The sequence below is a fragment of the Aulostomus chinensis genome, chromosome 18, assembly GCF_037954235.1.
Source record: "Aulostomus chinensis isolate RoL2024-O1b breed Wild chromosome 18, RoL_Achi_v1.0, whole genome shotgun sequence".
In the NCBI taxonomy this organism is placed as follows: Eukaryota; Metazoa; Chordata; class Actinopteri; order Syngnathiformes; family Aulostomidae; genus Aulostomus; species Aulostomus chinensis.
Window position 1 is genome coordinate 3,900,223 of NC_141337.1, and position 22,172 is coordinate 3,922,394.

At 45.8% G+C, this 22,172-nt stretch overlaps 4 protein-coding genes across 8 annotated transcripts; 3 read left to right on the top strand and 1 right to left on the bottom strand.

The window, feature by feature from the left end:
- Positions 1 to 226: 226 nt before the first annotated feature.
- On the top strand, positions 227 to 3,285 carry tmub2 (transmembrane and ubiquitin-like domain containing 2). The gene is made up of 3 exons (XM_086183840.1): positions 227 to 379; positions 2,040 to 2,660; positions 2,733 to 3,285. The coding sequence occupies exons 2-3, from the start codon at positions 2,056 to 2,058 to the stop codon at positions 3,118 to 3,120; spliced, it is 993 nt and encodes a 330-aa protein (XP_086039966.1). The 5' UTR covers positions 227 to 379; positions 2,040 to 2,055; the 3' UTR covers positions 3,121 to 3,285.
- Positions 3,286 to 5,530: 2,245 nt separating this feature from the next.
- On the top strand, positions 5,531 to 10,193 carry LOC147244715 (uncharacterized). Its single transcript, XM_086183841.1, has 3 exons — positions 5,531 to 5,584; positions 5,734 to 6,264; positions 6,373 to 10,193. The coding sequence occupies exons 2-3, from the start codon at positions 5,815 to 5,817 to the stop codon at positions 6,568 to 6,570; spliced, it is 648 nt and encodes a 215-aa protein (XP_086039967.1). The 5' UTR covers positions 5,531 to 5,584; positions 5,734 to 5,814; the 3' UTR covers positions 6,571 to 10,193.
- On the bottom strand, positions 7,276 to 14,851 carry atxn7l3a (ataxin 7 like 3a). Of its 5 annotated transcripts, XM_086183836.1 has the most exons (15): positions 14,480 to 14,848; positions 14,003 to 14,103; positions 13,882 to 13,924; positions 13,690 to 13,795; positions 13,480 to 13,612; positions 13,230 to 13,401; positions 12,890 to 12,987; positions 12,784 to 12,806; positions 12,644 to 12,689; positions 11,810 to 11,847; positions 11,651 to 11,719; positions 11,523 to 11,566; positions 10,825 to 10,896; positions 9,364 to 9,500; positions 7,276 to 9,282 (listed from the first exon to the last, which is right to left on the bottom strand). In XM_086183836.1, the coding sequence occupies exons 4-15, from the start codon at positions 13,738 to 13,740 to the stop codon at positions 9,017 to 9,019; spliced, it is 1,149 nt and encodes a 382-aa protein (XP_086039962.1). In that variant the 5' UTR covers positions 13,741 to 13,795; positions 13,882 to 13,924; positions 14,003 to 14,103; positions 14,480 to 14,848; the 3' UTR covers positions 7,276 to 9,016. The 5 variants fall into 5 exon arrangements, with proteins under 5 accessions (XP_086039962.1, XP_086039964.1, XP_086039963.1 ...); XM_086183838.1 differs by lacking the exon at positions 14,003 to 14,103 and having other exon boundaries at positions 13,690 to 13,789; positions 14,480 to 14,849; XM_086183837.1 differs by lacking the exon at positions 14,003 to 14,103 and having other exon boundaries at positions 14,664 to 14,848.
- On the top strand, positions 14,750 to 22,013 carry rundc1 (RUN domain containing 1). The gene is made up of 5 exons (XM_086183834.1): positions 14,750 to 15,318; positions 17,465 to 17,623; positions 18,260 to 18,458; positions 18,568 to 18,660; positions 18,860 to 22,013. Exons 1-5 carry the CDS (start codon positions 14,932 to 14,934, stop codon positions 19,720 to 19,722), a joined length of 1,701 nt encoding a protein of 566 aa, XP_086039960.1. The 5' UTR covers positions 14,750 to 14,931; the 3' UTR covers positions 19,723 to 22,013.
- Positions 22,014 to 22,172: the final 159 nt, after the last annotated feature.

Genomic DNA, 22,172 nt, shown 5'->3' on the forward strand with positions numbered 1-22,172 from the left:
TTTTTCATTTTGTATGACATTGCATATTGGGAAATTAAAGAAGAGGGTAAAATCTTGCTGGAAATAAATAAATAAATAAAGGTTATAATATAATTCATATATTTGTTTATAATATGATTATATAATAATAAAATAAATCAAGTCCTGACACTGGCACGAATAACCGCAAATGCAACCTATATTAGCGTAATTACGGTTATTCCGACAGGGAGGCGCAACAGGCGCGAGCCACATCCAAAACAAGCGCCGAGACTGCCCGATGGTGACGTCACGCCGTCTCGTCGCCTCTCTCTGTGTTTATTATGTGGTTTTTAAGGGGCAGCTGCTGACTAGCGTTGAGCCTCGTCTCCAAACATGCTCTGATTTCACATCCAGGCAGGTAAGAATACTCCGTCTCTACGCAGAGTCTGAGAAGCGCGTTACGTGTTTATTTTTAAACTGTTGTGATGAAAATAATCGCGCACCGAGAAAGCCGCAAACAGCCGAAGGTCGTTTTTTTTCCTCCACCCCCCCCCCCCCCCCCCCGCTAACACGGCAGGCTAGCTTACAAGCTAATGTAGCTGTTCGCCAGGAACAGTTACGCCTTAGTTACACCTTAACCAATTAGCTGTACTGCCCGCTAGTTTGCGTAACATGTTGTGTAAACGGTTAAATGTTGAGTGCAGATCGAAGCATGACAGGAGGAAGCGGCGTTGACTCGACCCTGACTAACTAGCTTGGTGTCTGGACGTAGCTTCCCACTTACCAAAATACAGCTGTGGACCAGTCCTCCTGCTGGGACCACCTCTGTGTGCTCCCGGGGCCGCGGTACAACACCCTCACCTACCAACCTAACTGAGCGTTACAACACCGGATCCAGTGCGATGTAAAGTTTCACCATTACACAAGCCTGCCCCGTCTGGATCGGTACCGACCCAAAGTAACGGACAGCAACCTCAATACTGCTGCGAATGAAAGTCACCTTCGCACCAAACATCGAACCTTATTGGAATCATAGAACGTCCTTTCAATCTTTAAAATAATCAGGTGTGTGTGTGAGTGAGAGAGAGAGAGAGTGTGTGTGTGTGTGAGAGAGAGAGAGAGAGAGAGAGAGGGAGCGAGGAAGGGAGAGTTACAATGATAGGTTGTTCATTTAGTTGATGCAAGGAAAGTTAAGAAACCCCTCACACACGTGTCAAGGCACTCAAAAATAAAGTAATCTTCAATGATATACATATATATATATACATATATATACACATATATGTGTAATTATTATTTCACATGTACCTATTGGACATAAGATGTCTTCTTTAGGGTTGCATGATTATGACACAAAACATCTATTCTGACTGATAGAATTGCCATGTTGGAGGGGATGTTACTTTTTACATCATTATTCTCATCTTTATTGAAACCTCATTAAATTGATAATGTGGGGTGGATGTGGGCTGATTCAAACACGGATGGTGAATTAACACACAATTCGATTCTTAACAGTTCCATTCAAGGACCGCCTCTTAGAATCAGATTTTCACTGAGCTAAAGAGAAGCTTGACTTGTTCAATAATGAACCTGAAAACAGGCTTCTGTTGTTTAACGCCGCATCTCTGTGATGCTGCACCGTGAAGCTCAAACGTTCAACTGTGGGAAGAAGAACAAATCATGTTCTTGTGGATGTGGATCCACATGTGGATCTGCTCCATCACGCTGATCCTCAATCTGGGAATGAACTCCGTATCTGCACCCGATTCGGATAGTCCCGATCCGATACCCCGTCACTACTTGAGTTCATTCACCCCTGCATCCATTAAAAAAAAAAAAAAATCCTGAAGGAATTCTGCAAGTGCAGTTGCCAGTTAGAGGGTTCTCAGAGATGTGATGTCATCAGGTCAGGTTCTTGATCGATTCCCAGGTCTAATCCATTGTTCCTAAGTTCTGTCATATGCTGCTAACACTGGTGATCACATGACCTCCTTGACGGTGGTAATAACACTAGCAAGGTTCTGCAAGTCTTCTACAGTTTTGTTGCATCACAAATGATTCTGAATCCTCTTCAGGTTTGGTGGTCAGAGAATGGCGGTGTGTGCACTGACCATGCTGGATGGGATGGAGGATGAGGTAACGGCAGCAGGCGGCGTGCTGCTCTTAGCCCTGGCCCTGGTCTTCGCGTGGCTCTCCACTCATGTGGCGGACCGGGGAGACCACATCCTGGGCACCATCCTCACTGTGGGTGCTCACGCCTCTCTGATCGGCCTGGGAGGCCAGGACAGCTACAGCGGCGGCTCTCCCAGCACCGACGCACCTGAACAGCAGACCCCATCACCTTCGCAGGAGAACAAGCCGGATGATGGCGAGCCTGGGACTGAGAGAGGAGAGGGTGAGGGGACGGGCGAGGGAGCCGAGGGGTTGAGGACAGATCTGCTGCTGGACATCCAGAGCAAACAGTCGCAGGCTGGAAGACCGCACACTTCCGATGAAGAGGAGGAGGATGAGGATGGAGATGATGAGGAGCTGGGCGAGGAGTTAAAAAAGGTCGCGAAGCAGATCCCGGTGTTGTCCCGCAGCATCTCCACCACCACCACCACGTCCACCTCCATGTCGGTGCGGCTCAAGTTTTTAAACGACACGGAGGAAGTAGCTGTTGTGAAACCACAGGACACCGTGGCGGTCCTGAAAAGGTTGGTAAACGTCCCACTACACTTTCAACAAGAATAACTCATGTCGTCTAACTCACATCTTCTCCTCTCCAGTAAATACTTTTCGGGTCGGGAACATCAAATCAAGCTCATCTACCAAGGCCGGCTGCTGCAGGACCCCAAGAGAACTCTCTTATCCCTAAACATCACACACAACAGTGTGATCCACTGCCACGTCTCCCAGGCCTTGCTCGAGAGCCACCCAGAGGAAGGGGCTCAATCTGGGGCAGGAACCGGTGCTGGGGTCTCTGGAGGATTCAGGGCTGCGAGTGTGGCCATTAGCACCGGCAGCCTGGTGGTGCCTGTGTTCGTGGTGATACTGGCTGTAGTTTGGTATTTCCGCATCAACTACAGGCAGTTTTTCACCGCCCCCGCGACCATCTCCCTGGTGGGAGTCACTGTGTTCTTCAGCTTTCTGATATTTGGGATGCACAACCGCTGAAAAGGCAGAGAGGCGATGTTGTGTGGTTGAAATAAAAATAACTACCAGTGGGTGGTGTCTGGAGAGACGGACTAATCAAAAGCAGCCTCGATGTAGATGCCTCAGCTTCTGGATTCCTGCAGTGTGTGTGTGTGTGTGTGTGTGTGTGTGTGTGTGTGTGTGTGTGTGTGTGAGAGTGTGTATACGCCTGCACACGCGTGGGTGGGTGGGTGGGTGTCAGCCTGTTGGTGCATATAACAAAAAGAATGATTTACAGTAAATGTGGAGTCAACAACAATCTGAGTGAAGCTTCAACTGCTAATAACTCAGCCTCTCTTCAAACCAGACCTGGTGGCTCGCACCTCGTCACCTCTGTCTGTCCTGTTGGTGTTGCTGGGGAGTCAAATGATGCTTTCCTGTCTGTCTGGGGTTTTTTTTTTCTTTAGGCCACTGTTTCTGTGTATAAAAACAAAACAAAACCAATAGATCTAAAAATCTGTCTGAACCTCTCTCTCCCTCTCTCTCTCTCTCTCTCTCTCTCTCTCTCGTGCTGTGTCTACCAGTCTGACTCTTTTCAGTGACTTTGTGTTCTATGAATGATGAAAGCAAACGTGGATCGTACAGCTGCCTCGGTGCAAGGCTGGAAATCTTTCTGTTGCTCAGAGAAATTGCTATGTAGAAATAGCCTAAATTAAATAATCACTAGACACGAAAGTAGACACTTTCTGAGGCGATATTGTAAATGCAGACGCTTGACAAATTAAAGGAAAAACTGGCATTTGTTCTGCAAATTTCCAGAATGACCATCACCCCTCCATCAGATTCACACGCAGTGGGATCTTGTAGTTGCGGGCCATCTGAAGATTTACTGTGTCAAATCTTGAAGAACGGTTGTTCTAGAATGGAGTGTTCACTGGCACGCGGTCTGGTTGTGAGTCAGGTCTGACCTGGGCCTCATACCCTACGTTGGACCGTAATCTCTCTTTGGTCCTGAGCTGGGTTGAGATTTTGGTGACTCTGAGGGCCACTTGAACACCCCCCCCCCCCTCCCCCTATCAGGATCTCACAGCCACGTGATCTTCCAAAATGTCAAATTTTCCTGTAATTTGTCATCTTTCCATACGTTGTTTATTTCCTGTATATAAAGTGATAGAACGAATCAGATGAACCTGCATCTGGCACTTAAAAGATTTGGAGGGTGCGTGGAACCCTCCTGATTACGCTGGACTGCTTTGGCTTCAGTGACGTCTCAAATTAAAGCATTTAAAAAAAAACTAAAAAAAAACGGAAGCTCTCGTGTGTGTCCTGTCTGCGTCTGAAGAGCAGCGTCTCCGGGTGGAAGACGAGGCTCCGTGCGTCCCAGAAGGACAAAGAGCCACAAGAGAACATCGCCAGTTGGCGGAGTCCACAAAAAAAAAAAAAACAAAGAAAATTGCCCGCAGTGTCAACAACATATTTTTAGGGATAATTTCAAGTAGTTCACATCACAAGACCTGACCAAAAATAATCCGAACCAACACAGATGGTTTTCTAAAATTGACACTGGCGGAGAAGAAGATGGAAAAAAAAAAAAAAGTAAGGTAATTAGCGAGGCTTGTCATGTGGCATTTAAGGATTATAATGAGGCGCACTCAACTTTTAAGCGACTGCGAAAGGATTTGGGTCAGGAGGAGGACTTGGATCTTCCCCGGGAAGGCAATCTTGTGATGTGCCGCCGCAAACTTGAATGAACACGTCAACCTTTCAGGGAAAGTCAGGTTTGTAAGTGTCAGACATTTTCTACAGCCACTATATGAAGCAGTTAATGAGTGAATACCTGCAACAACAATCGCATTGATCAGGCCTGAACGCTGGAGGTGAGAGGAATCGTTCCTCTCGTGACAAATGAACCGCCTCTCTGAGGACCTTGACATGCTCAAAAACTGTATGAGTCCTGGTGGAAATTTATGTATTTGATGGGTTTTCTTCACAGGTGTGCCTCAGCGACGCCCCGTAAAATAAAATAAAAAAAAAACGTCTTAAAAATCCAGCCCAGGCCCTGTTTGGTGGTTTAAAGAGTTTGGCTTTAATCTGGCCATTTTAAACTTTGATCTCCAAACATTGGCTTTGGTCTCAGAACTTTAACTTTGATCTTAGACATTTGAATTTTATCTCAGAATTTTGTCTTTCATGCCAGCCGCAGGAGCGCCGACAAATGATGGAACCCAGCCTGCTGGGCCACATAACCGAACTCTCAAACCACAGCTCCACACCAGGTGCTCAGATATCAAGTTTTTCTCAACAAGTCATTTCATTCACGCTGTGCCAGAGCACAACAAAAGTTCCGTCATGTCAAGTAGAGCAGGTGTAGAGGCACCGACACGGGCGAGAGCCTAGTGTTGGCGTTTGACCTCACCATCCTGTATCATAGCAACCGAACGCTCCACCTCCTCAGGAGAGTGCCTGGCTTCCATTGTATTCATTCTTGCCACCTAAACACACGGGGGTTATTATTATAATAGATAGATAGATAGATAGATAGATAGATAGATAGATAGATAGATAGATATATCTATATAGATATATATAGATATAGATATCAGTATTTAAAACCTACGCTACATGTTTAATGGTGTATTTTCATAACCTGGACAGGTGCAGCTGGAGACCCTTGCAGGACAGAATACTCAAAAGACGGAGCAACTTGAGATCTGGTACAAGGATCTGACGGTGCTGATGAAATCAAATAGGCGAAGATGGCGGTGTGTAAAGGAGAGGTTGCTGGAGGAAACTGACAGGCTGAAGAAGAAGGAGATCAGCCAGCAGCAAGAAAAGGAGGAGCTGCTGCGAGAAATAGAAATGCTGAAGAAGAAGGAGATCAGCCAGCAAGAGGATCGGGAGGAGCTGCTGGAAAAACTTGAACTGATTGAGAGGAAGGAGATCAGATGGAGGCAGGAAAAGAAGGAGCTGCAGAGTGAAGTGGGTCTGATTCGAATGGACATGCTGGCCCTGAAAGAGCAGTACGAGTCTGAGTGTAGGAAGATGGCCGAAAAAGTGGACGAACAAACAAGAGAAATTAAAGCGAAAGAGAGAGAGCGGAGAGAAAAAATTCACTGGATGGAAGAGGAGCGGAACAAACTTCAGAAGGAGAAGGAAGTCCTCACACAACAAAATTTGAAACTTCAGGTAGGCAGCAAACATTTGCTGATAACTCAAGGTTGAAATATATTTTTGTTGGATTCATTTTAAGCCATGACGCTTGAACACTCCGATGACTGTCGCTCACTCTTTCAGGTGTTTGCTTCGAAAAGCGACAAAGAAAAGAAGAAGATACGGAAGAGAAAGAGGAAGGAGCAAATAAAGAGACAGAGGGCAAAGGAGAAAGAAGAGAAGAGGCAGAAAAAGGAGAAGAAGAGGAGGCAGAAGGCAAAGATGGAGGAAGGCAAGAGAGATGGGAGGTCAAAATGGTTAAACTGGTTGTGGTCCAGGTGAAGTAAGTTGCCTCAGTCCCAGATGATGAATACTAAACTGAATCTCCAGTAAAAGCACATGGTGAGTTGATCTTAAACGACATCCAGAACTGGTAAAGATGCTGAGCGAGAGACACCATGTCTGGGATGGGTTTTCTTCGGATTGTATTTCAAGAACGTGGGGACGCACACCTGAAAACAAATCCCCCGTCGCTCATCAGTTTCTGCGCTCATCTATAAAAACATCAGAGCTGCTCTGTGCTGCCTTCACTCGATGCACAGCAACATAACCCACAGGAAGTGGATCTCATCCAGCGCCGCCTGGTGGACGCAGGAAGTGGCTTTTGTGCTGCACAGCGGACTGTTTGTCAGCCTTTATGTAAGATCCAAATACCGCCAGGTCCTACTGAGCTGCGAGCCACCCTGGCAGGAGCGCAGGGGTCGGCTCACAGCCGCTCGTGGCTTTCCAGTTATGAAAGTCATTCATTAATGATTTCATGCTTTGAGTGGGGACACAGCACGTTAATGAACAACAGCAACAAGTGTTAACGCGCGAGACTGCACCATTTCTGCTGGTGTTCATTCATAGTCCCGCGCGTTAAAAAGGGTCGAAGTACAAGATTCATAAGCTTCCACAGCTTTTCTAGGCCCTGAAGCACAAAAAACATCAGATAACGTTTGTCAGAAGTCTAAACTCGCTAAACTACGAAGAAAGAAACCTCCACACAGGACAGGTGAGTTCTGAAGAAAGAAGGTTCATGATTTCTTTTTCATTGCACAAATCAATCATACATGAACTGTACAAAAAGCCCAGAGGCTCAGCCAATACGAAAATCTGCATTTACACACAAATAATACGCACTTCACAGGCAATTACAGGTAAAAACTTAAATATACCGCTGATGTTCACAAAAAAAGTTAAATATTTAAAATAGCTTTTCACAAAAATGTCACATTCGAGGATGCATAGTTTTGTGAAAAAAAATGGTTACACGCTCGCTTTCTAAACGCACACACGACACAAAAAATACTGTTTGACACCGAATACGTCAGCATACATAGAGGCGCGCGCGCACACACACAATCACACACAATCACACACACACACACACTCAGCCACTCTCTCACGCACACACAAACAACTGTGCAATACAACGCTAGAATTTAAAAGCCACTGATGAGTGTGTGCTGCGGCAATGAGCTCCTCACACTCACGTTAGCGTTAAAAGTCTAAAAAGAGGGACAGACCACAAGACTGCCAGTGGTGGAACGTTGGAACGCAAGCCAAAGCTCTCAGAGAGACACACTGGAGAGCTTTTTTACCCAGAATACCTGCAGACGCACTGCTGGAGTATTATTAATGCACATGGGCTGGTAACATGTTCAGCAGTCACATGGAGGTTTAGTTTTCAGTTATCAAGATTCTGGTGGCTTTAATTACACACTCTCTGATTTACAGCCGATCGCACCATCTGCAACTAATGCAATCGATAAAAAGAGTCACTTACAGTGTTATTTCACCCTAAAATCAAAAGGCGTTCATCAATTACTCGCTGTTAGATGCCTTGAATTCACGGGGAAATAAAAATCAACTCTTGACTTCCTGGTGAATCCACCATTTACAAAACGCTAGGCACGTATTTGTAGCTGGGAGCTGATGGAGCCCAAAGATTAACACCGATAGAAAACCTCCGCTGATAAACTCTCAAGTGCTTCACGCAGTGCCATCAGTGTCTTCCCCCTCCAGTCATCAGCTCAGCCCTCCGCGGACACTTAGACGGAGGTTAAAAGCGACACGACCAGATCAGTCAACGGCCCCAGCCTCCGCAGTGTGAGCCTGAGCATGCACTCATGTTTGACCTCACCTTGTGCATTCAGATAAAATCCTACCCCCCACCCCTCAGTGTAGCTCACTCCGCTACCCGGAAGTTGCATCAGTAAACATCTGGAAGTTGACAAGCTGGGAGGAGGGATCTGGACGGAATGCACGACCTGGTCATGTGTAGACCCAGAAGTGATTCCTCTGGTTGTTTTTAGCTCCGATCAAAGTGTTTTCTGGGTAACTGAGTGCACGACTGCATGAAGAGGGATCCAATTAGACCGGGCCATGCGTTTTGAATCATTTCGCTGTTGTTAATCTTCGGAACATGGAAAACTTCTACATTCATTCAAGACATCTAACGCTGTGTAACTGGTGAACAAACGACGTTATTTGGGTGAAACCTCACTTCGAATGCCTCACCCTGCAAGGCAGCCGTCTATGTTGACCAATGTCCAAAGTCAGAGGAACTGCAGAATAAAGGATCAACAGATTGATCGGACAGCTCACAATTGATACAACAGTGTGTTACTGATTAAAAAAAAAAAAGGGAAAAGAAAAAAGAATCATGACAGTTGTGTGTCCTTCCTTCTCACACCAGCAAAATGTCGGTGTGTGAGGAGAGACTCCGTGAAGAGGAGGGATCCTGTTAGTTTAAGTCGTCATAGATACTTGAAATAGAAGGTGCTGAAAGTTTGGGCCTCTTTTTTTTGGTTGACAAGCCAAGATTACTCTGTGAGCTGCTGCTGCTGCTGCCACCTCCTGTCAGACATCCGCTTCCTCCGCCGCCGCCACCGCCACCTCCTCCTCCTCCGCTGCCGCCGCCGCTGCCGCCTCCTCCTCCTCCTCCACTGTTCAATCCAAGAGACGACCTCTTCTTCTTCTTGGGCCTCCGGGAGTCTGAGTGGTTGGTACCTGTGTGGAGGAAACCTGTGTATTCATATACAGAAACTGTCAGAAAACTTTAGGTATTATACATTTTCAGGATTTCCCTACTGGTTTTAGATGAGGCGGAATCCGCGGGGGAAATGTCGGGCGAGTCTTCCCACTGGAGGCGGCTCATCAGGGTCTGTCCATCTGGAATGTCGAAACTGTCATTCTCCACCACAGCGTCAGCGTCAGGCAGCGATGGCCTGTTACAAGAAACCCAGACACGGTCACTGGCTGTCAGACTCAATCACGCTGTAACACAGATTCATGACAAAACGTTTCTTCCCACTAGAAAACGAAGAAGGTGAACTGAACCTTGACGAGCCAGTTTAATGCAGTGATTGTTCAGACGGTCTCTGAATTCCTAACTGCATCCTGACTCATTTCCTTTGTGGATGAACTACGTCTACATACTCAGTGACAACAGGATTTTGTCTTTGTTTAGGTTTCATTAGTCAGAGACAAAACTCTGCCAACCCTGACAGTGTAAGGTTCTTTAGAGAGAGGACAATAACTCAGCCACAGTCCTTGGTTGGACAGTACTTGCACATCAAATACACGGCATTCCTGGAATTTAGGCAGAACACCTGCATATGTTTGACAGCAATTCCTCGTTGTTGTTGTTTTTTTTTGCAAAAGTACAGATTTGTCACCTCAGAGGGACATGATTCCAGTGGGTTAGACAACTTGGAACTAGTTTTCAACTGGAAACGGTCCTTGATTCCCAACTTTCTCATTACCTTTGTTGGAGCAGCATTATGCAGCAAATAAAGCCTCTACAATTGTGTTAATTCTTTTAAAAATAACGAACTTCTGTTATTATTCCAAGCGTGTCGTGGGGTGCAGTCGTCTCTGCAGCAGAGCACACGAGTTCCAGCATTAAGAATCTGCATCCTATGTCTTTTTCCAGCAATGACTGAGTGAAACATTTGCAGAGACGGATCGTGATCAACAGTATTATTGATAATAACATCTGTCTGTTGTTTTATTTGGCCTTGTTGTTGTTGTTGTTGTTGTTGTATCTTCCACTGGTGAATACTTTCACACAAATATGACAAACAGCCTTTTCATTTGGCAACATCTGATTTGCCGACTGGGCGGATCAAATACAACTTGGATCTGAAGAAACTTTCGTTTGTTGGGACTAAGAGCTCTGGGTCATTTAAGCAGATGCAATGAAGTTACACCAAATTTCTGTCCTGCAGTTTCTCATCAAGCTAACAAAACTCCAGGCGGTAATCAATGATCTTCTAGTTGTTCAAAGACGTCCAGCACCAGCTGACCTGCGGCGTACGTGTCAGTTAGAGGATAGACAAACATTTCGCCTCTGTGAGCGAGCAGGTATGTGCAGAGAAGGTGCCTCTGGTACCAGAGTGTTCACAACACTGTCTGGCAAGAGCACCCTGATAAGAAACTGTCAACCATATCAGCAAGCACCGGCACAATGAGGGTCACCACAACACTCATGACTGCTGTTACTTGAGGGTGGGGGTAAGGGATGGGAGGAAGGGGACAGGGCACACTCACGCGGACGGCCCCAGGAGGAACACCCTGACTGCCCTCCTCTGTTCGTCCGTGTGCTGGGGACATCGCTGAGACCTGGTGGGACACAAGGTGGCATTACACATATCCCGGACTGACGGCTGTCCATGCCACACAGCTTCATGCACCTCCCCCCTCGCCTGCCAACAACATCCACAGGGGGGCGAGGGAGGCGGGACGGACTGCTGAGGACACAGTCACCGACCAACCAGAGGGGTCAGAGTCACAATGAGGTGTTAAAGGTTATGAAATGTTAGAGGTTGATCACTGACTTTGTCCTATCAATCACAGCGTGTGTGATCAGGTTTGTTTGTGGGATCTTAGTAGAACCCTGTGGTTCCTCACTGCTCCAGAACCAAATGAATTACAGTGTCACACACCGAGCTGCCACTTGTGTTCCCCTTCAGTTAGTCCCAACATACATGATCACTTTCATGAATACGCAGACGAAACTGATCATGTTTCAAGACTTCACATGCAACCGTGACTTTCGGGTTCAGACGCCACTTTTTCAAGGATTCAAAGCATGACAGAGGGGCCAAACTCAGGGAGAGAAGATCATAGCAACGCCAACTCAAGGCCAGTCCATCTATCCCGCTTCATGCCGCCTGCTGAGCCCTTTTCCCACAGGGGGCATCACTGGTTTACCTACAGTACGTGTCAGAGGATTCCACAGTGATTACCTGGTGCACATCTTCTTGGTGTGCTCAGAGATCACGCCACATTGCTGTGAAAAGAAACCCAACATTGACATCATTATAATGGCTGAGCCGTAAAAATGTGTTCATGTGCATTCCTCTTCCACGCTCACCGTTGTCAGAAGCGATCTGACTTCATCGGGTCCTAATGTTTCATAACTGATACCAGTGTTGTAGTTATACTGAAAGGCAAATGAAGAACTGTTATCAGCACGACCTGGCACGACCTGGTTCCCACAAACACGGGTAAATCAAAAGAAGGAACTGGTCACCTTGTAGGCCTCTGAAGTCACGCTGCTCCCCAGCTCGCCTACAAGACAGGAAATTAAAGCGTTCTGCTTTACTGGTGATGCCTTCAGTGCTTCGTTATCAAAACACTCAGGTGTTGACATAAACGTCAGTCACAAATATCCCTCCACTCACCACAGTTTACAAGGTCTGAAACGGTCACAACTGAGGACTGTGGAGGAGCTGAAGTCACTTTTAAAAGGATTGTGACATCAGCATCTGTGTTCATGGCGATTGATCACATGGTGTCCACAAAGTTCTCTTTGTAAATGCTGCTGGAACTACGCACATTACCCCAGTGTGGGATAAATGAAGCATTCTGATTCTTATTCTTAAATTGTGAGAAAAAAATGTTTAAATACACACACACACGTATATACATATTCAGATGTAAACGTGCAGGATTGTGAGATTACCACTAGTTTACGCCCATAATTTCCAGGCAGGGGTGATAAAAAGACTTCACAATGTACACATGACGATGTCATGACCATCAACTCCAAATATTCAAGTGGAGTTCGATGCGCCGATCATCGGTCTCATTCCACCGTCAACAAAGTGCAGATGTCAGAAGGCACTCCAACTGCCAGGTCATGACATTCATATCTGGTCTCTGCACACGAGCGAGAGACATGGAAATGAAAATCACTTCACAAAAGCCAGCTCGCTAAGACAGACAAACATGTATGAGGACACAAAGTCCTGAAGGGTCCGTCCCTCCTGGCTGGGGTCGGACCGAGACCCTGGCTTCACAGCAAGTAGCTTAGCAGTGCTGCAGCTTCCTGACAAGAAGAAAACTGAAAATCTGACCGACTCACCATTTTTATGTTTGACAGATTTGGATCTTCTCGGTGAGTTTTGATTCTGTGCATCAAAAAAACAAACATTCAGGTTCCAGGAATGCAAAAAATAACACAGAATTTACTGCTGGTAAAAGGAGGAAATAAAGCCAGAATACCTTATCTGACTTTCTCTTCTTGGCTGTGATAAGAAAATAAAAAGGTAGTTACATCAAAGCAGTCCTAATTGCTTCCATTACATCTCTTAAACTTTCAGTAACTCACATTTCTTTTCCGCTCCGTACGACCAGTCGTTATCATTGAGATCATCGTTGTCCTCCTGATCGCTCTCCGATTTGCTCATGTTGTTATTGCTGGCAAGCCTGTCAATCAATGTAGGTTAATCGTTTTTGATTCAAAACAAATTACCCCTGAATAGTGATGTCACCAGAAATCTCAACAACTTACATCCTATCTTAAAGGATGCATTTTAAAATAACCTTGTTCCAGGCTTTCAGAGGTATATCAATCACTCTTTAGCATTATGAAACAAGGACAGGGACAGTTTCAGAATTTCTGTATTAGTTTTACTCTGAACTTTTTGTAGCATCCCTGAGTGACCGACCTGCGGTTAGCGATGCGACTGCTGTTGCGCCCCATGCCGAGACATTTCTCCAAGTGCGGGGCGAAGCGAGAAGCTGCTATCAACCTCTTGCAGTTGGGGCACTCACACTCTTTGTTCTTCCACTGATTGTAAACCTGCCCAAATATGTCAACTCCGGGTTGATCCACGATTTCTAGAGGAGGAGGAAGAAGAAGAAAAGTAAGCAAAGAGTACAAACAGAATGTGAAGTACTGGCAGCCATGGCACCAACCAAACTCCTTCATGCTTTCTTGATCAGTTTCATCCAAGAAGAAGTAGCCCTGTTTCACAGCACGATGCACCTCGAAGCACAGGCCCAAACAGGCATCTTCCACCAGCTCAGAGTAGATGTCATGGACCAAGGCCTACCACACAGAGGACCCGGTTGATCACCAAATACAAATCTGACGTCTACAAGCGGAACACGTGTGTATGATCTCACCTCCAGCCTGGTGTTGTCTGGGCCTGACAGGGGCATATCCTCCATTTTCATTTGAAAATCTGAATGGTAAATCTTGATAGCAAGGTAATGAGATGCTAACCTGTAGCTTAAAAAAACAAACAAACAGAAGCACATTTATGCTCACAGACAGCAAACACATTTAATCCATCACCGAGGGTCTGGATTACTTACTTTGTAAATAGTTATCAACACTTGTGGCACGTCTCTCTTCATTCTGTGGAGAAAATGAACTTAAATGAACAGCTGACGTCATGTGTTGGATATAAAATACAAGTCTACTGAACACAGGAACCTTAAAAGCAAGCTGACAAGGGCGTCACACAGACGATCCAGAACGTCAGAGCACAGGTGAATCACCGTCAGCTGGCTGACACAATGTGCTGTTAGTTGGAGCTGAAACAATAAAATATTTATAACCGCCGTCCCGACTGGATTCCATCAGGTGTGGTCGAAATGCACCCTTATTAACTGCACACGTAAAACGGACAAAACGGCCATTTTACCGCCGAGTAGCCAGCATCTAAGACGTTGCTAGACAACAACAGTGACAGGCGATGACAGCTCCTGGGCAAACTCGTGTCAACTAACATGACGTCTGGCTGTTAGCATCTGCTAGCTAGCAACCTGACTTCGACTACACATTAAAGATAAAGAAAATGCGTTCTTTTAGGCTACTTTACGCTATTATAACACACCGCCATGACGTTACATACATATACATATATATGCATTTTTTTAAATACCAGAAATCGTTTCCTCTTAGCGTTACCTTGTCATACCACAAACTCAGGCAACATCGCCACCGCGTCAGTCCACAAACATTAGCAGGACACTTCGTCTACGTCCATCGTAATATCAGCCAAAAATCCTCCTAAAGGTGTTCTCCTCCCGTTGGTGTTGGTTATAAAGGTATCATAAACCCGCTTGACAGTTTTCAAGATACGAATATTGACCTGCAGAGCCGGAGAGCCCCGCCCCCGCAGTTCTGTACGTGCTCCATAGCTCCACTTCCGGTTATTTTCTTTGGCCGGCTGTGATTGGTCTGACGCTCACAAGTTCTGGCTGACGTATGAATCATCCTCCCCAAGATGGCGATACACCTGTTTCGACAGCGGTGATCCCTGTTGTTGTGTGCGCAACTAAAGAAATAGAATTCCTCGAAGGAGTGAGAGAAAAATCTGGCGCCACTGTTAGACAGCAGGGGGGAAGTCAGTGCGCATAATGTCCACAGAGGAGCTGTCAGCCTCGGACAGCGAGCCTGTCCTCGCCGGGGCTGGGGAACGATGGGCTCCGGTGGGCGCTGTGGCCAGTCCCGAGGATGAGCGGGGGAGAGCCGTCCTGCCGAGGCTAAGAGGCTCGTCGTCGGCTAGTGAGGAGGAAATGGCGGCAAGGCTGAAGAAGCTGGAAGAGGAGCAGGACCTCCTGAACTCCTCTCTCCTTGCCCTCACCTCCCACTTCGCCCAGGTGCAGTTCCGACTCAAGCAGATCGTTCACGCCCAGAGCGAAGAGAAGGAGAGGATGCTGGCTGAGCTGGAGGAGTTCGCCTTCAAGGGCTGCCCGCATGTGGTCGGCTGCAGGGCTCAGGATGCCAAACAGCTGGAGAACTCGGTGAGGCTCCTGCTCAGGATCTCAGCTCCACACAGTCAGACTGCACGCCTGAGAAACCGACTAAACATCTCCCTGTTGTAGTCACAGAAGATTCAAAACTATATTTTACATCTTTATTATCATCAAAAACATCTCAGTGCAGGTCTTTAGTTATTCTGAACCTCTCTTTTCTGATCGACTTTTCCAAGCAGCTGGAAAATGTTCATGTGCCTCCTCATCTTTGCTCATCTGCTGCTTTCTGATGAGAAACCATTATCTGTGGAGCAGAAATTTGCTTTATTATCCCTCCCCAGTGAAACACTGGACGAACACAGTCAGTGGGACTTTTCCCAGTGTTTACGTGTCTTTGCCAGTACGTTAGCATCAAATTAGCTTTATATGTTAAAGATGTCAACATCGGTAAGTATCCGTTACCCTTCAAATTTTTTTTAGAAAAATATCAGCAAATCAAATACCTGCAAAAATGCCAATATTGTGCATCCCAGACTGAAAAAGTCAGCAATTAATTGTAGGAATTTGTGGTTAACATATGAAACTGTCTCCGCGATGTGCAGCTTTTCTTTGTTTTGTGCCTGAATCAGATGTCATTTCAACAAAAACAGTTTTAATGTTCACAGATTTCGGAAATTGAGACGGAGGCTTTTAAAGTGTCAAATAATGAACAATAGAACTTCTAGAGATGAATCTGGGGGTGCATGGTGATATTGGCATGTCAGCAGATATTGGTCTTTAAAAAAAAAAAATATATATATATATATATATATATATATATATATATATATATATATATTTATATATTTTTTTATATATATATATATACACAATGGCCCAGTTGTTTTTGTTGAAGTCTCGTCATCTTTGAGGAAACGCTGGTAAATATAAGATTCGAAAATTAAAGCCAAAAGGCCGCCTCTTCAAACGCACGACGCTTCAGTGCGGACACAACGTGAACGTCAGACACCCTCATTTGTATACAGGTGATATCGACATTAAGATATTGGCTGTTCTAGAAAAATCCCTGGTCAAACCAACACTGGTGTCCACCGTGACGATCCTCAGACAGATTTAGAAGTGCCTCTGTTGAATAAATACGCACGGACGCGCAGGTATAAATAGAGACCCGGTTAAGTGAAGTCATCACCTTGGCGGCTGCGGCCCCCGTCTGATTAAACTGTTGCGTCACACCCGAGGCTGCGCCCACCTCGGGTTTGCTTCCTGAGATCTCTTATCTCTGGTGGAAAATGTTGCTTTCTGCCCTGAGTGAGTGACTCACAGCACAGCGGGCTCATTGAAAACGCCTGCAGCAGATCGCTATCTGCTTTAATGAAAGCTTCCGTGTACTCAGCCGTGTTGTGGCAGGCCGCTTCGCCCCTGTTGTTTACCCGCTGCCTCCTCCACCTGTGATCGCCATGGAAGTACAGCTTCACATGTGAATGTTTGCATCTAAAGGTGTTTTAAATTTCATTTCTCCCCTGTCCCATGCTTTGCTTGCAGGGTGAGCTGGTAAGTATGATGTTGGATGTCTGTTTGAGATATTGTGGTGTCTTTATTTGTGTGTGTGTGTGTGTGTGTGACTATTGTGATATTTATAAATTGGCCATAATCCAAAATATAATGTAAAATTCCTATCGCAAAGCAAAGTTCTGGATGGATCTACAAAAATAAATAACCCTCCAGCCCTCCACCATTTCGATGGCGATACTCTGCCGTCACATATTTCCTATGAAAACAGCTGTTGTTTCCACACGTGTCCGTTTATCCGTGTTGTTTCTTGCATGTGCGTGTGCTAAAGCCATCAAACTCAGACTCTGTACTTGTACTCTATCGCCATGAATAGTTACACATCTCCCGCTTTTTGATATTTTTTTCTTTGACAGAGATGTTTTGATGCATCGCTGACGATTCATCTTGTAAATTATTGTTTATCTCTGTTGTCATATCATTGTTCTGGGATAAGTTTTGTAACTGTGTTGTGAGCAATTACAACTTCAGAACCTGTACATGGCTGCAACCCTGTCAGACGCTCTCATTCCTGTACGGAAAAGGCTTTTTATCCGTGGCACAAATCCAACTTGGATCAGACTTTGTAGCGTGTGATTCAGTCTGTGGAGATCCTGAAGTTGATGGCTTGTGTTTGTGTTGTCAGAGTGAGAGAGAGAAGAGGGAGCGCCTGGAGGCTCAGAGAGAAAAACAGAAAGATCTCATTTTCCAACTGAAGACCCAGCTGGATGACCTGGAGCACTTCGCCTATCAGGAAGGCAGCTACGACTCACTGCCGCAGTCTGTCGTCATGGAGAGGCAGAAGGTGGGAATGTGAAACACAACAAACAGAATTTTGCTTCATGGTTACTGAGACATATTCAGTTGTTCCATCCTTCTTTTTATGAATGTTTGCTTTGAGAGAACCAAATTATCCCTTCAGTCAAATGGTTTGTCACACTGAGTACACAAACGGATGTTTAACTGTTTCAGCTCAGACTTCACTCGTCAAATCGTCAAACAAGCTTCAGGCGCTGAAGCAGCAGTCACCAGCGTTTTCCAACTCCAGATCGTATTTGACGTCAACGGAGAAAAGCTCCATCCGCCTGAATTCTCGTCGTTTGATATCATTTTACCCTCGTGATTGCCAGAACCTGGCATACAGCCCTCAGTCTATAGAAGTTAAAGCATGGGACGCATAACGATTGTAGTGTGCTGATACGCAGAGTTTGCAGTCCACAGTGTGTGTGTGTGTGTGTGTGTCTATATATATATATATATATATATATATATATATACTCCAAATTAGATAAACCTATTGGTTGTGAATTTGTTCTGTGGCTCTCTTTCTCAAGAGTTCCCCGCCTGTGAAGGACTCCTGCGCCTCAGCTCACTCCAACTGTGGGTTACGTGTTGCACAGCCGATTTTATGATTATTCTTTAATCCTCTTACGTTTTCCAGGTCATCATTGACGAGTTGATTAAAAAGCTGGATGTGAACCTAAACGAGGACATTGGGAACTTGTCGCCCGAGGAGCTGAGGCGCCGAGTCGATGCTGCTATTGCTCAGATCGTCAATCCTGCCAGGGTGAAAGAGCAGCTGGTGGAGCAGCTCAAAACCCAGATCAGGGACCTGGAGATGTTCATCAACTTCATCCAGGGTACAGAGTCTCTGACATGCTTCCTCTCTCACGGAGGATTCTGCTCATTTAAAATCACATTTGGCATCTTTTATTGATTTAATAAATAACCTTTTTGTTCTTCCAAAAGATGAAGTGGGGAACCCTCTTTTATCAGATGGTGGCCCCAGCCAGAAGCCACAAGCAACAGGGACCAGTGCTCGAGCGGCAGGGATGAAGAAAGGTCAGTCACTGTCGATCAAATGTTCCCGGAATGTACCAGGATATATCAGCCTGTCCCTCCATTTTCAGACATGCGTCCTGTAGTCCTCCCAAGTTTCCTGTATCAATGGTTTGTCTGGACGACCTGGACGCTGTTTGTCAACACTTCAAGTACATGATGTGTAGGTTATCCTGATTTTTTTGTCCCTGTCTCACTGCAGTGGACCCAGAGCAGGCCCAGAAGATGCGAGAGACCGGCCTGCAGCTGATCCAGAAGGCCCTCGCCGTGCTGCAAATCTTTGCCGCTAGCCAGTTTGGCTGCTCGGCCAGCCAAGTCCCTCAGAGCATGTGGCCTCAAGAGTCATCGATGCAGGACTACGGGCCTCTGCTGCAGCGTCTGGAGGCAGCTGTCGACAAGGTGCGAGTGCTGGGCTCACGCAGACAGCCCTCTATCGAACATGTGGTCAACTACACCAGCAACTCAGCACTGGGGCCCCGAGACGAGCTGACCACATCTGTGAGGAAAGAGTTGGCGATTGTTTTGAAAGACTTGCTGGCGCATGGTCTCTTCTCGCCCTCCCAGACTATGAGCCTGGTGCTGGCACCCATCTCCTGCCTGCTGCCTTACAGACCAGCCCCACAGACCATGCATCCTTGGGAACTCTTTGTCAAATACTACCACTCCAAGAACGGCAAGGCCTTCGTGGAGTCACCGGCCCGCCAGCTCTCACAGTCCTTCAGCCTGCCTGTAGGAGGCGGCCCGGTGACTGTCACCCCCAAACAGTCTCTGCTGTGGGCCATTCACACTGTGCTGAAGGAGCACGGACGATACAAGCGAGGGCCAGACACAGAGTTCAAAGCTCTGGTGTGCATGGCTCTGAATGAGCAGCGACTGGTGTCATGGCTCAACCTGCTGTGTAAGTCCGGGACTCTGATACACCCTCACTACTACTCCTGGAGCTACATGGCACAGACCGGCTTTGAAGGAGCCTTGCGCATCCTGGGCCGCATCAGCCACCTCAAGTTCCACCTCCCAGTGGACCTGGCTGTTCGGCAGCTGAAGAACATTAAGGATGCGTTCTGATGAGGAACCAAAGAGGCAATCAATTCATGCAGAGTAGAGAAACACCAGTCTGAGAATGATTTACCTGCTACTTCCTGGGATCTAAAAGGGCAACTCCAAGTATGTGGCATCTTAAACGGAGCCTGACTGGAGTTTGGGGCCAATTTACATATTGGGATGTATAAAGTTCAATCAATCAATCAATTTATTGGCTGCAGGGACGATGCGTTTCTAGAAATTTGGTTTTTGTAACCAGTACCATTATCACGATATTCAGTACCAAACTTGATACCATAACTCCAAACTAACTAGATGAATAAATTCCACCTGTTCATTTGAGGGGAACTTGCTTCACACGCAGTTGTGGGTTGTTGTTTTTTTTCTCGACACGACGCAGCAGACTGTTCATGCATGTGACTGTCCAGTATTGATGACACCCTTGGTACCATAGAAGAACAAGCACTGTCTCATTTTCACAATTTAAGCTTTGACTTGGTACTGAAGTATCCGCTCCTGTGTGTGGGCCGCATTAGAATATATAGATATCGCTACTTGGTAAGTAAAAGTGCATAAAAACAATCAGCAAAATGTACATAAACTCAAAAGTCTCAGTCGTCATGACACAAATGGACCAATATACTGTAGAGTGGTAGAGTATCAAATATACGTGCTTCCTCATAGAAGTCTTAGCTACATACGATGCAACATTGGGGCAAATCCCACTGAGTCTCAATATCAAGTAATTGTTCAGTTTAATGGGCTGAAGCTCCTCAGCGAGGGTTTAGTGAACCTGGGTGGACGTTGTTAGCTTCTAAGCTAACCTGGACTTCAGACAAGTGGCACACGACACAGCTCAGCGTGGTTCTTGGAGTTTTCGATGTACTTATCGACACTGAGCCCACATGGAGGTCAGTGTTCAGCGGTGTTGTCGCTTGTTTACCTGTAGTCAGCAGACGTGTTGCTTTCCCTGCTGCCGCCATTTGGCATGTTGTCGCTGTGCAGTCAGTTTCTAATGCAGAAAGCTTAGGATTTAGAAGTGTAGCAACGTGTTCCTGCAGCAGTAATTGAGGTGATACGGTCGCTCCTTTTCTTCCATAGAACGGGGGTCCGGAATGATCACCTGACTTCAGTATTTGATGAAATGTACCAGGTAGATCTTTGCCCAAATTCCACTGCAGATTCGTTAGGTGATACCAGCTCTGTTCCATTGGGGCTTTGAAACGAGATTGAGATGACCTCGTTTTCAGTAGAGATTTCATGACCTTTGTGACCTTTGTCTTATCAACCATGATGGCGCCCTGACCCGTGCAGCTATCGTGGTCATCAGAATCAGACTGTAAAGTGGTCCATGTGGAGAGAATCCCAAAGAATCACGAGGAGACACCGGGACTGTGATGTTTTTGTCTTTGTGTCCTTCTGCGGGTGGATCACACGTTTGCCTCATGGTGAAGCTAACCAATGCAACTCAGGGGGACCTGAAGAGACACGGTTCTCACCGCTAGCGTCATGGTGAGCTCATTGAGGGGGGGAATCGAAATGTGTAACTGGATTTCAAATATGCAGCCGTCAGCTTGTCACTTCTCTCCAGTTCTGAAGCTGAATCAGTTCCTGCACGCTGTGTGAAAAACATTCTCAACCCTGTATGCTGCTTCTTTCCTGTTCCGGGTGATGGCGATAGGAATTTATATCTGATGTTACAATGACGTGACTGTGGGAGATCAAGTTTTATGTTTTTCATTGGTAAAACAGTTTTAATCTTCAAGCTGAGTTGCATGGACTGCTTTCTTGAATACTGAATGTAAAACCATAGATGCTATTAAACAGAGGTGAGCGTATATGTATCTGCTCCATGTTTACCCTCGAGTGGGATCAAGCTGCCAGTGATGCTGGGCCAACACGCATGATACGAACCTCTGATACCTACAGCAGCACATCACATCAGAATACACTGCATTTTTAACCTCTTTACCAGTTTCATGTCATCATGTTGACTTGTGTTCTGTTTCAGACTATCTCTTGTGAATGTTACACTCTGTTTAGTTCATAATGATCCTGGTGGAATTGTTTTCTCTTGTGACTTTTGTATGGAAACGTGTATTTATGAACCAGCTCCTCCCCGCGGTGGGGGAACCATGTAGAGCACTCGTAGAGCAGCTGCTTTATCGTCTACTCGGTGTGGGACAATGAAGGAGTTATTTTATGATGTTTTTATTTAATCACTTCAAAGACATGGATTGTGTTTGTCATTGTTTAAAATCATATTTCATTCATAGCTGCAGCTGTAAACAAGTTAAACATGATAAATAAAATGCTGTGCTGCTTATTGGGCCTTTCGCTTTTCTTTTTTTTTTAATCAAGAAACAAAGCTTAATTTTATTTTATTTCAATTAGAAAAATAATCTCTCCAAATCACCTGAACATATATAATGTCTATCTATCCATCTATACATACATGTATATGTGTATTTATG

Excerpts from the sequence above, each read along its gene's own strand:
- tmub2 (XM_086183840.1), top strand. The coding sequence starts at position 2,056 with ATGGCGGTGTGTGCACTGACCATGCTGGATGGGATGGAGGATGAGGTA. Across the intron at positions 2,661-2,732 it reads ACCGTGGCGGTCCTGAAAAG|TAAATACTTTTCGGGTCGGG; the intron begins GTTGGTAAACGT and ends TCTCCTCTCCAG.
- LOC147244715 (XM_086183841.1), top strand. The coding sequence starts at position 5,815 with ATGAAATCAAATAGGCGAAGATGGCGGTGTGTAAAGGAGAGGTTGCTG. Across the intron at positions 6,265-6,372 it reads AACAAAATTTGAAACTTCAG|GTGTTTGCTTCGAAAAGCGA; the intron begins GTAGGCAGCAAA and ends TCACTCTTTCAG.
- atxn7l3a (XM_086183838.1), bottom strand. The coding sequence starts at position 13,740 with ATGAAAATGGAGGATATGCCCCTGTCAGGCCCAGACAACACCAGGCTG. Across the intron at positions 11,720-11,809 it reads TGACTTCAGAGGCCTACAAG|TATAACTACAACACTGGTAT; the intron begins GTGACCAGTTCC and ends TTTGCCTTTCAG. Across the intron at positions 10,897-11,522 it reads ACCAAGAAGATGTGCACCAG|GTCTCAGCGATGTCCCCAGC; the intron begins GTAATCACTGTG and ends GTGTCCCACCAG.
- rundc1 (XM_086183834.1), top strand. The coding sequence starts at position 14,932 with ATGTCCACAGAGGAGCTGTCAGCCTCGGACAGCGAGCCTGTCCTCGCC. Across the intron at positions 15,319-17,464 it reads CCAAACAGCTGGAGAACTCG|AGTGAGAGAGAGAAGAGGGA; the intron begins GTGAGGCTCCTG and ends TTGTGTTGTCAG. Across the intron at positions 18,661-18,859 it reads AGCGGCAGGGATGAAGAAAG|TGGACCCAGAGCAGGCCCAG; the intron begins GTCAGTCACTGT and ends GTCTCACTGCAG.